The sequence below is a fragment of the Centruroides vittatus genome, unplaced genomic scaffold (genome assembly GCF_030686945.1).
Source record: "Centruroides vittatus isolate TY-2023 unplaced genomic scaffold, ASM3068694v2 scaffold_386, whole genome shotgun sequence".
In the NCBI taxonomy this organism is placed as follows: Eukaryota; Metazoa; Arthropoda; class Arachnida; order Scorpiones; family Buthidae; genus Centruroides; species Centruroides vittatus.
The window spans coordinates 6,537,145-6,550,750 of record NW_027122706.1 but is presented as its reverse complement, the minus strand read 5'-3'; the positions used below and the strand labels follow the sequence as shown (position 1 = coordinate 6,550,750).

Sequence of the window (13,606 nt, the reverse complement as noted above, 5' to 3'; positions counted from 1 at the left end):
GTGTTTTCTGTAGTATTTATGACCTGATCCTGTATGGCAATCATGAATCCTTATTATTATTACAATTAAATAGTTATAGTTCATTACGTTTATAAACAGTAAATATTAATTCTTGGATAAATACTAAAAAACTGTCTGCCATATTTTAAAATAAGATGCATGATAGAAAAATATATTTCATTAGAATTCTTCTAATCTTGTCTGCTATTGGCAAGAATATTTATGATGGAAAATGGCTAGAATGAGAAAGTTTTACTTTTGTTGTCCTATAACAATGTGATTGAAATGGACAAAACCATACAGGAGAAATCTGCTTTTATTTTCAGTGTTCTACCACTTTTATTTAAAACTATTCATCCATCTAGTAAAAATTCAAAAATATTTAGTCTGTTTTTGTTCTAGGTGGAAAATTATTTTCTATCACCTTTTACTACAAAAACAAATAATGACTACAATAATACAGATATAGTTTTCAATTTTAAATATAAAGAATGGCATTTTTAATCAAAGAAAAAAATTCTTTACTAGTTTAAACAAAAAAACAAATGGCCAACAATTCCAATCAAAGAAAATTTCTTGCAACACCTACTAGATAAATATAAGATCCTATTTGTTATCCCTAATAAATTAAAACAAAAATTTGCAATTTCTTATATATAATATTATAGTAAGAAATTTAGTACCTGTAATAATTTTAACGTATTCTTCTAAAGTACAATCAAGATCTGCAGATGGAAGTCCTACCTAAATGAAATAAATTATTTAAAAATTAAAAAAGTCAACAGGTGTAAATAACTTAGAGTAAGTATAATTACTATTTAAATTTAAACTAATTTTTATAATTCATCACTAATCAATGCAAGACCAAATAAGTTCTGTATAACAATGAATTTGTTATTATTAAAATGACTTATTATTTTCTTTCAAAGTTTGTACATGAATATTTTTAATGGATTTTGGATGTTTGTACTTTCCATCACCAAAAGTTTCATAATTATTTATTCTACATACATGTTTCTACATACAAGCAATGTTAATTGCTAATTCAATTTGTACATAAACATCAATTTTTTACCTTACATTAACTGATAATAGCCATGGGATACTACTAATGCAATAAAATTAATGTTAATTATATTAGTTTATGAAAAATAATTTCAATTAATTAAATAAATAATAAAAACTTTGATAAAATATGCAAAAACTTTACCTCCTTTAACAACTCTTCAAATTCAGGTGGCCACTCTTGCATTAAGGTATCAATATCTGGCATATTTCTAAATAATTTTTAAAAATAAATTTTTTAATATTTCTAAAAATAATTATATTTTTCTAAAAATATTTAGTTTACAGTGGCTCTCTGTGTAATGTTATTAATTGGTTTAAAATTGAGTTATGTGAGAATAATGTCATATGAAATACATTTTATATGTGGACTAGTTAATAAAGAAACTTTACATACTTACAACTCCTTGCCAAAAAAATTAAAATATTCCATCCAAGTATGTTTTAAGCAATAAAATGGATTGTAAGTTTTGTGTTTATATTATGACTTAGGTAGAGAAAAATATTAATTCTAGAATAAACTTACAAGAAAAACAATAATATTGTCAACTGTGACAAAAAAATTTAGAATATTGAAATGTAATGTGAATTGTCATAAAGAAGAGAGAGAAACTCATTATTCTTTCTAGAAAATGAATTTTTCCACATCATGTAAAATATATTATAAATTTAGCAAAAACAACGATAAAAAAAGGAAAGCAATTACTTATTGCTTGTTATCTCCATCTATTTTCAAAACATGGATAAAAAAGTTGATTTATCTATGGCTGGTTGTAGACAACTAATCATATCCAAAATATTGAAGAATCAACTGCAGCACAGCAGAGCCAATTGTAAAGGAGGAAACAGTGCCAAGAAATGAGGCACAAAAGAGAGAGAAGTTCTAATTTTTTGTCAGACACAAATTGTGTTATATGTGATAAAGATTAATATTTTCTGTAGGCCTCCTTATTGTACACTTAATTAATATTTTTCATTATAATATGTTTTAATATGTGTGAAAAGATTTAAATTACATCCACTTTATAGTGCAACACATACTTGAATGGAATATTCTAATTTTTTTGGCAAAAAGTGTTAGAACTTTCTAAAATGTTACTATTACTTTATTTTTTGTAAATTATATTTTAATTATTTTAATCAATTTTTCAAGTACACGATAATAAATAAAATTGTAATAAAAATAAAAATTATACAGAATAAGTGATATATTTGTGATACCTTCCTGGGTGCCTAGCCTCAAGTTATGTGAGTATAAACATGAACATATTGAAACATTATACTGAATGAGTTCATGACTTGACCCTATCAACACATTTATGTTCCTACTTGTATAACTCAATATTAGGCATCCTGGAAAGAAGGAAAAATCCTTATGGAACATAAATAACAAGTGTGAAGGAAGCTATTTTTTTTTATTCTTTGCCAGGAATTACTATAAAAGGAAAAATAAAAGTCTAATTTTTGTGAATAAATAACGATTTAATAAGAATTGTGTTTATAAATATTTACAAGAAACTTAGGGAAAATTTTTGATATGTTTGTTATATGTTATCATTATAAGTTACAAAAGTTTGAAAATTTTTTTAAGTTATAATTTTTATTAATGTTAAGTTAGAAGAATGTTAATAAATGTTAGGTTAAACAGTTTTGATATTGATTCAATTAAATCTACAGGACTAAATCTACCAAAATATTTATGCTTTATATTTATTGTAATGAACTTTGAGACTATGTAGCCATAATCAGTTTCATTTTAATTTTCTGATTGAAATTTGTGATATTTTATGAATAAATTTACAGTAATTTATTATATATAAGCTGTATTGCCTGATAAAGTAGTTTAAAGCAGCTTTGATAGACAACAGTTTAGTGTTTTCTGATTTAAGTTAGCCACTGCAACACTAATGCAGTAAAGTTTGGAAATGCTGAACAAAAAATTCAAGATGGCTGTCACAGATGGCAAAATATTTGTAAAATTTTTTAAACTGAAAAATAATTATGTCATCAACTATAATATTGCATCATTTCTGAGTAAGCATTTGATTTACACAAAAATAATGTTTACAAATTACAATGCAATAGTAGTAGAAATGCTTCCTTTGAAAGTGTAAATAGCTTCAAGTGGCCTCAAACAACTTTACTAGGTACAATACACACTTATAATAATAATGATCTTGTAGTTTTACAATAAAAATTTTGGATTACTGTCATAAGTAGAAAATTAATGTAGAAAGAAATATATTGAAAAAGTTATGTTTTTTAAACAATTATAGTAGATATATCCAACAACATAATTAGAAAATCAAATTGCATTATAGATCCATAAAAATTAAGATATGTATGTATTGGAAAAAAAATGTAAATAGCAGTATTATCTTACCGTGCATAATGCACAGTAGGTGGAGGCTTAGAACGATGAAGATTACCAATACTTGTAATCCAAGAATCTATTTCTTTAGGATGTTTGTCAGCATCTTGTAAACTTTTAACAATCTAAAAATTACATTGCAATATTATATCATTTAATTAACTGAGTATTATATTAACTAAATATATTTAATTTACTTATTAATACATTTTTTAATGATAAATACTCATAACTATAATATATTTGAATATGTTAAATTAATCATGCTGTTTTAATTAAATGCTTATTCGTGAAAATAATATTAGATATGATGAAAAGTAAAATAAAAATTTTTAAATCATTCAATAAATTAAAAAATATTTTAAATTCGTAACAATTATATTTAAATATTTATTTTAATTTGAAACTATTCAATATGTATTAAATTAATTAGTTATAATAAAAATCATATTAATTACAAATATTTAACAGGAACAAATGTTCCTGTTAAATACCATGTATGAAACACACATTATATCATGTACAAAACATTTGATATTTTCTCTGTTCAAGACATTAACTTGATGAATGATTTTTACATTATTTTATGATTTATATAGCATGTTATTTAGATCATTCATTTTGTTATATTCCTTTCAATAATAAAAAATTTTTTAAATATGAAAGGTATATAACAGGAAATGAATGGACTAAATAACTTGCTATATAAATCATAAAATAGTGTAAAAAACATTCACTAAGTTAATGTCTTGAACAAAGAAAGTATCAAATATTCATTTCGTATAATATTAATATAAACTGAAGTTCATATCAAAATATTAAAATAAAAGACTGTTGTAAAGAATATTGGCAAATTGAAGATTGGTTTTAATGTAAAAAACAAAAAGCAAATGATTATATAAGCTGTGCATCATGCCAACAGAAGAGGGATGGAAATCCAAATGCTTATTGGCAAACAAATCTATAACAGATACAATACTGAATAAAGTGAATATGCCAACAGTCTGATGTCTTAAATCACTTCATTGTAAAATAAAACAGACAATAACTTTCATTATGTTAATAGACAGAGTTGCTAATCTTTTGCTGAGAAGAACCATATAAGTTACAAAAGTCAAGTGGAGAGCCATACACAAAAGATAAAATCAAAGATTTTCTTATTTCTGAACAAAAACATACATAAATCAATGCGGAATTTGAAACTGCTTTTTTGAAAGAATGTCATCAAAATTGGGGATAAATATTGTGGCACACAGTATTAAAATGTCCTTTTGAAATTTAACAGACAGTGATGTTTGATATTTTAATTTTATATTGATTTTCAAAGGGATTCGTTCACCAAAATATATACAGAGATGTGCAAAAAAATTGCATCACATACTGTATTAGGCATTGGATTATGAAAACAGTAATTAAACTGCATAAAGCCATTGTGAACTGTTGTAAACAATATAATAAACAAAATTTTAACAATTTTTTATCTGACAGAGATTTGTAAAAATTAAGCAAACTTCCATCTTTAAATAGGTTTTTATAAAAATCATTTGACAGCAAATCTAATAATTCTAGTTGACTTTTCAAACGTCTAAATTTAATAATTATAAATAATTCATTTTTAATTTAGACATTTCTAAAATTTAATTTGGAATTGGTCATTAAATTTAATACAAGATGGCAGCATAACTGCCCACCTCTAGTCAAATTAATCAATTTCTAATATTGAATTATAGCCTTTACATTGCCCAAAAATTTGGCATATTGTTTGGTGTGTTTATTATATAACGGGCAATGGTTGTTGATGTTTATACGTAATATGCCTGAACACAAGCTTGGAAAAATGTTTGATCACAAGCAACACTAAGATGCTAGCAGAACGAGTGCTAAACACAGACTGATGGAGCATGTGCACAATCTGGGACTTCCCCTCTTCTCATCGCTTGTTATGCAAAACATCACTCATTAAGCGAGGTTCCACTGTATTTAACTTTTTCTTTTAAAGTAATTCACTATGTAAAACATCTTTTTGTAACTCTTTAAATTATACAGCTTATATTAAAAGTAAATAAAATAACACTTACTGTTGTTTTAACTGTTGTTTCTTTTGAAATAGCTCTAAGCTGCAAATCTAAAACTGTTGGATCTGATTGTTTAGCACATGGTTCATCAAGTACATGTAAACCTAATTTATCAGGCTTGTTATCTGGTGGTGGAATCTATTTATATAAAATTATTTTCATATATCAATTTTCAGAATTAATTATTGATTAGTATATAAAAAACTTTTGGTATATAACACAGCTGCAAAATGTAAAAAGTTGTAGACAGCATGCTATTTCTTAAAATAAATAATACAGTATATATATATAATTTTTTTTTCATTTCATATTTAAAAATAAATTTATAATAAAATGTATAAATATATAATTTTAAAAATTTATATATTTATACCTTAATAAAGGCATCAATATCACCAACAGCAGGAATAAAATCTGGAATAAATGGCTTCAATTTATGTTCCAATTCTATTGTTTGAGGAGTGTACCTTAAAATATAATTATTACAAATTTTATTACTGTGAATCATTGGTAATACTATATATTTATAATTAATTTCACTAAAAATAATTTAAATTTCAAAGAGACAAACTTTTATAACTATGGAGTTAATTTTAATTAATTTAAAGTGCAGTGAAATTCTGTTAATCCAGCATCCGGTATGCTGGCAAACCCAATAAGTATTGTTCTTTACCATTGTCATTGATAATTTCTAACATCAACATTGTGAAAACAGAGGAAGACCAAGATGATAAGATGATGTGGTAGATAAAACCAGTTAGCTAGTGATAATTTTCCTAAAGATTTCTCCAAAGACAATAGTGCATGGGTTTGATAAAAGAAGTAGAAATATTTATCACATTTGGAATCAATTATCATCACAGAATTAACTTCTACTTTACAGTTCATGATGTACTTTGATAATTAGAGTATGTTTGAATTTATATGCAATAGTGTACAAAGCACAAAATAAGGTGTTCTTGTTTCAAGCCAACCAAGGATAGGAATAGCATGGAAAAACTGAAATGGCATGTTAAACAATCATAAAGGTGGATTTGTACAGTTTTACACATGAAGATATAGAAAATTGTGTCCAGAGGATTGAAAAATCAGAAAAACTTCCATCATCTTATAAGGTAGCATATTTGATAACCTGACACTGTTGGTCCTGACAATGCTGGGTTAACAGAATTTCACTGTATTATATTCTATTAAATGAACACAATTCAATTAATTTATAAGATTATGAATTAAACTATATTAGACTATTAAATGAACACAATACATTTATAAGATTATGAATCATTCAAATGTGTTCATTTAATAGAATATAATACAGTGATAGCAGTTTATAGTTTATCACTTTAAGTAAAATTTATTTTTGTTTAGAAATTATAAATAATATACTTATAAACTTTTTGATAAACATTATTGATGAAGTTTGTTTACCTGGTTAACCATTAGCAATGTGATGTGAATGCATGCTCTATACAGTGCAAGTGTGACTGTTTAACTTAAACAAACTTAATCAATTAAATAACTCTTCAAAAGCCAGCAAATAATGTATTAATAAATATTTAACAATGTTTTCTTCCATTTTAACTTACAAACAAAACAAACTTTATTACTAAATTATGCCAATCCTATGGTAAACACTGTGTAACTAACTCTTCTTACTGAAGTAAAAAAAAGTGTAATGAATATTTTAAATTTATTTTTAGAAATTTTTTTATACATAATTTGATTTTTTGTATTAGTTTAGAGTTTGAAAAAAGCAAAAGCTTGTTTAATAATAGATATGTTCATACAAATTCTAATTTGTATACTTTATGCATTTCTCCTGTGATGACAAGTGTTTGGTGAACATAGGACATAAACAAGAAATCTTCTTGCCAATCTGAAATATCATATGCACAAGTTAAATGTTCTTTTATTTTGTTAATCCGAGTTAATTATAATTAACCTGTTTAGGAACAATTTTTCAAATTTTAGGTTTAACTGACCATGATAGTAAGAATATACTGTATATTTTTTTATTTCAACACAAAAGGATTATCCCTTCAATTTTTTTTCCTAAGTAAAATATATTGGACTAATTGATGTTTAACTTGTTATCCGTGTATTTTTACATTATTGTATATATGCTTTTCTTTTTTAATTAAAAATCTACATACAAAAAATATTTTTATGAGAGAAAAACTATACAGAAATAAATATTTATATACTAAAAACATAATAAATTAAATGTAATACCGTGTAATATATTGAAATAATTCTTTAAGTTCTCCAGATACTGAAAGATGGTCATAGTCAGCAGGATCATAAGCTCTGATCAATAGAAATAAAAATACTAAATACATAAATTTTAAAAGTTTATCTTACTTTAAAATATAAAGGTTTATAATATGCACTTGAATAATCATTTAAAAATTTATTTTCAACAATTACAATAACTTATACTTACATTTTAGACCAAATATCTTTACTAAATTGAATAAATATAAAATATATATACTGTAATTTAATTTTTTATTACATCGTAGAATTACATATTTTGGTCACTTAATAAATTTAAAGTTTTTAATGGTTTCTTACATCTGATTACATTTTTCTGTGTTCTCACTATGTTTTCTGGAATATTTTCTATTTATGTATCCCTTATTACTTGTTAAATGTTTTGTGCCACTCATTTTCCAAAATATTGAAAATATGGGGTAAATCAAAAAGATGTTCCAATTTTAATGATTTGTTATCCAAGTTTACATAGATGCAATTAGTACAGATGGAAAGAAAAACTCAAGTTTTTTTAAAACAATAAAGACTAAATAGATGAGTTACAGTCTTTTTTAGAATAATTGTTTAAAATGTGATTCCAAGTTTGTGTGGAACTACCAAGTTTTATTCAGACGAATTACAAATGTTCAATGTGTGCTCTATGTGTAACATGATATACTTCAAGCCAGTAATCAACTTCTTGCTAAAATCTTTGTAGCATGTTGTGGTCTGTGGTGGCTGTAATGTGTATAATGTGTAATATGTGTGAATGCAAGTCAAACAGGGTCATTGTAATTGGTGATACAAATACACAATTCTTGATGAAATTGCACGAGAAGAAATCAAATAGGGCAAGATCGAAGAAACATGGTGGGCAATGCAGCAGTTCTTGATCCCCTTCAGCTGCAAGACCAATTTATTGTGGCAATCAGTTATTGAAGTGGACATGAATGCATTATGTCTATTCAGCTTCCCTGAAATGTGAAATGTTGCTTCATCACTAAAAATCAATTTTTCAGTAAAACTATCCTTTTCCATTAGCCTGAGCAAATTTGCTCAGAAACCTGAAGATGTATTTGATAAATGAAACATTTTTAAAAAATGGATACAGTAGAGCGTTGATTATCCAAAAGCCAATCAACCGAAATGTCAGTTAACCAAAAGCGTTCCAGTCGAATTGTGTCATGCTGAATCAAACATTTTTGATACTAAATTAACTTTATAATTTTTTTTTGTTTTTATACTTTTCAATATATTTATTTTGTTTGTACAAAATATAGAAATAATTTTTAACAATACAATAGCCACGATTATTATTATAAAAATTTTCGTCAGAATTAACATCGACAAAAATTCAATGCAAGGTGACATGCAACAGAGAAAAATTTTAACATGGGGTATATTATTATACTATATTAATAATGTATATTTTTGTACATAATCCGTTATCCGAAAAATCGATTTTCCGAACAACACTAGTCCCCAATTGATTCAGATAATCTATGCTCTACTGTACTTATGAAAAGCAATGTTTATGACAATGTTTGATTTATGAAATGCAGTGTTTACAATGATATTCAAATACTCTGATTCTAGAACAGTTGACCTGGTGAAGATCCAGAAGGACTGAAAATGTTTGTCTTTCTAAAGGTGATAACTTACTGGAGATTTATTTAAGAAGGTTCTCTAAGAAGTTTTTGAACTATAAAAAAAAAAAAGGTTTTGTTTTGGGGTCAGGAATGGATTATCCATTTTATATTGTTTCTTATGGGAAAGTTTGTTTTGATTTTAGAACAATTGGTTTTTGAACAACTTTTAGGAATGAATTAAGCTCGAAACCCAAGGTTTGACTGTATCTTGAGATTTTCGTACCATTATCACAATACCAAATGAGAGAAAGAGAGAGATTACACTACTGTTTTGCATGAATTATTGAAAGAATAAAAACATTTTAAAGTCATTTTTTACCCTTCTACTTGAATACCAGGGTCATCATCATCATCATCTTCATCTTCGTCTTCATCTTCATCATCATCTTGACTATTTTGAGAAAGATCCGATTCTCCTTTCCCTAATGCACCAACTCTAGCTGATGGTGCAGGTCGAGATGGAGGTCTGGGAACTTTGACTGAAGACTTAAATGAGAAAAAATTTACAATTAATTAATTAAAAGTTATTCAATAAAGAATAATTTTTTAATCCTAATTATCTAGCGATAAATGAAAAAATATAAGAAGATTTCTTCTCTATGTAGTATTCCTTCATTGCAATTAAAAATTCAAACCATAAAACTGAAAACTATATACAGGTATCCCTGGTACAACACAGTACTTCTATAACATGGTTTTGCTCTAACACAATTAGAAAATTGGGGATATCCTCTGACTTCCAGTTTCATTCTAACATGGTTTGAGAAATCAGGAAATCCTCTGTACAACCTCTTTGTATTCAGTACATTATACTGTGACATTAAGAGCACCAATAAGCTATATTGGCACAGAAAAAAACAGAACTACAAAATTTTCAATTTTAATGTTTAATAATTAGTGATGTAACGAATAGTATATTTGGCCTCAGCCAAATACCGAATATTCGGCTAGGAGCGTGGCCGAATACCGAATATTCGGCCAGGAGTGTGGCTGAATGGCCGAATTTTCGGCCAAACTATTTGGCTTGATTAACGCACGTACGAAAATTGGCGCACAAACCACATTATGGCAAGGATCGCGCACTCTGCTCTCTATTGGACTACTGTCACTACGATTTTTTCTTCCAGTAGGTCTAAATTATTTAAATTAATTAATTAAATTATAATTATTAAAGTTAATGTGAGATGAAGCCTAACGTCTACCTCTAGTGCCGAATTGGTTTATAATTTATGTAATAGCCGTAAATAGCCCGATATGATTCGGCAGTTGTTGGTATTTAGATGTAAGTTATAACTTATAAGTTATTTTATTTGCAATCGATCTTTTTAACGCTAAAATTTTGTTTTTACTACGTATTTGTAAACTGAATAGTGCCCTAAGGATATACTTTAGTGGGGACATAAGGTCTAGTTTCTGCCCAGTTGTGGAACAGTTCAAATATATTATTGGGGGTTTTCTATTTGTGAAATTTTGTGATATTTTAGTGCTATTGTTTTTGTCAATATTTTTAAAATTAACATGATTTCAAATGTTATCTTTTGCATATAATGAAAAATGCTCATTCTTTGCTTTATATATAAAATAAATTATATATTAGTTACTCATCTTCTAGAAATAGATAAATATTTCTTTCATTAAATACGATAAGTTTCAATAAAACGTTTCGTAAATCATTTTAAAATATCGTAAAAAATACAAAAATATACGCGAATACGAATATAACATAATTAACTAAACAATAATATTAATGCCCGATACATTCTAACCTACACGCCATCAATGCCGTAAGATATCGGGCTAGATAAAGGCTATAATATTATTTAATTACGAAATAATTTAATAGTAGAGTTAGATGCTATTTCTTATTAACTTTAATAATTATAGTTTAATTTTCAGCATTAATAAAAGTTACCAAAATAATTAATTTACTGTGTTTTTGTTATTTCTTACTCCTGTTTTTAGGTATTCGGTATTCGGCCGAATAGTGACTAAATATTCGGTATTCGGCCGAATAGTGATTTAAATATTCGGTATTCAGCCGAATAGTGAAAACTAGGCCGAATAGGCCGAATACCGGGTAGTAACCGAATATTCGTTACATCACTATTAATAATAGTTATTTTTATTATAACATATATTGTTATCACTTAGATCAGTGGTTCTTAACCGGTGGTCCATGGACCACTGGTGGTCCCTGAAAGCACCTGAAGTGGTCCGTGAAGTCATCCTAAAATTATTAAATAAATGACAACGAGTTGATGACGAGTTTTGTCAGTTCAAATTTCAAATACATTTTGCTTATTTAGTGGATTTTTTTGCACAAACTAAATAAATCGAACCTTCAACTGCAATGATCAGGAAATATGAAATTGGAAGGCACTAGCAATATATTTGCATTTGAAGATAAAATCAGTACATTTATCACTAATATTGACCTATTGATCAGCAAAGTTGAAAAAAAGAATTTTTCTGCATTTGATACATTGAACCCAATTATCGACAGACAGTGTGCTGAGATGCCTACCAGTGGTCAAGTGGTTCTGTCGCTAAACACTGAGAGTTTGGTCACGGGTTCCCACTGCATTCGGACAGGCTGGCACGTGGAGTTCTCCAGGTTTTCTCCACGTTTGTAACACCTGAATAGGGGCCAGTTTCCTTTAAAAGACCTTCTGGAAGGCATTATTCGGAAACTGATCCACAATCCTTTCATAGTCAACATTTCTGAGGTGCCGGATAAATGACAAGAAGAGTTAACTGAAATGTAACATGATAGTAACTGCAAGGATACTTTCGAGACAGGAATTAATCTTGAAGATTTTTGGAGCCATAAAGCTATTGCTTTCTCTAAAATTCGAGAAATTGCTTTACGGTACCTAACTTTATTTTCAACCACATATTTATGCAAGCAAGGATTCTAAGTGCTTTTGATAATTAAAAGTAAACATCGAAATCGGTTGGATGCCAGTGCCGACATGCGTTTGGCTTTGAGTAGCACTGAACAAAGAATCCAGCAGTTGGTAAACACTATGCAGTTACAAAAATTGCACTAAAATAATATAATTAATGTAACATTTTTGCAAATAATATAATACTCTTGGTTTCGAATAATTTTATACATGTTTAATTTATAGAACAACCTTATAAGAACTTATATTACTGCCAAACAGCTCGTGGTCCATGGCAAGAGAAAAATTTTGATAAATGGTCCGTCATCACTAAAAGGTTAAGAACCACTGACTGATTAAGTACACATTTTTGCTGTTTCTTATAAAATTTTTAAAATTATAAATTGAAAAGTATCATTTATAGCTTTGTTCTAAGATTGCATTACTTACTGATGAAATATTAATTATAATATTTCAAACTACATTAGGATAGTTTAAATTTGGTAAGTTAGATTGGGTTTAATTTCATAATCTTGCCAAGTCTAGCAATTTGCTGTGGAGTACATGCCATTGCAGATTTATCTATATGAAATTATGGTACTCCAGAACTTGCTAATGTAAAGTGATTTCCCCATCACAACAATGCTACACCACACACTGTTAATGTTGTACCACCAGAATTACAATCAAGTATGAGATTCTGCCATATTTTGATATTCATCGGCCTTAGCCCTACATGATTTCCTTCTGTTTCTGTGATTGAAGCAAGTTCTAAAATGCAAGTACTTCACATTTGATGAGGTGGCACATACAACCACAATGACAAACCTTCGACGTATGTCTGAAAATGAATTCTAGAAACCACATGATGTTGATGTATGGATATAACTAAAGCAGAGGTGTGTCCATGTCAAAGGACAATATTTTGAGCATGACAAATTGTCAGAAGACTTAATGATAATAAGGAAAAATAATGTAGTATTACTCTGTAAATTAAATAATCAGTCTTTATACATATTTACTCAAATAGAAGTTTGTACTGTGTACAAGTTCACATTTTTCAAAAGCTTTTTAATTTAATTAGTAACAAGTTATGATTTAAAAAATTATTTATTTAAATTACTTACTAAATCAAGTGACTGTTTTAAACTTTCAATTACAGCATCACCATCATTTTTAGTCTCATCTACTGTAAACAAACATTGACATTGATTAATTAAAATTAAAATTAAATTTCAATGAATACTTTCATATTTGTATGTATTAAATTTATTAATTAACAATTTGAAATTAAAAGACGAAGTATAT

General features: G+C 27.1%; 1 protein-coding gene across 5 annotated transcripts in view; it reads right to left on the bottom strand.

The window, feature by feature from the left end:
- IFT46 (intraflagellar transport 46) overlaps positions 1-13,606 on the bottom strand; it is a 33,200-nt gene that overhangs the window by 9,182 nt on the left and 10,412 nt on the right. For 4 of the 5 annotated variants that reach the window (XM_067286812.1, XM_067286813.1, XM_067286809.1 and 1 more), the window contains 8 exons: positions 13,426-13,487; positions 9,733-9,899; positions 7,744-7,818; positions 5,885-5,978; positions 5,515-5,649; positions 3,449-3,561; positions 1,211-1,277; positions 684-744 (listed from right to left, as the gene is read on the bottom strand). In XM_067286812.1, the coding sequence (XP_067142913.1) occupies positions 684-744; positions 1,211-1,277; positions 3,449-3,561; positions 5,515-5,649; positions 5,885-5,978; positions 7,744-7,818; positions 9,733-9,899; positions 13,426-13,487 (774 nt within the window). The remainder of the gene's footprint in view (positions 1-683; positions 745-1,210; positions 1,278-3,448; positions 3,562-5,514; positions 5,650-5,884; positions 5,979-7,743; positions 7,819-9,732; positions 9,900-13,425; positions 13,488-13,606) is intronic. The other variant, XM_067286810.1, reaches the window with a different exon arrangement.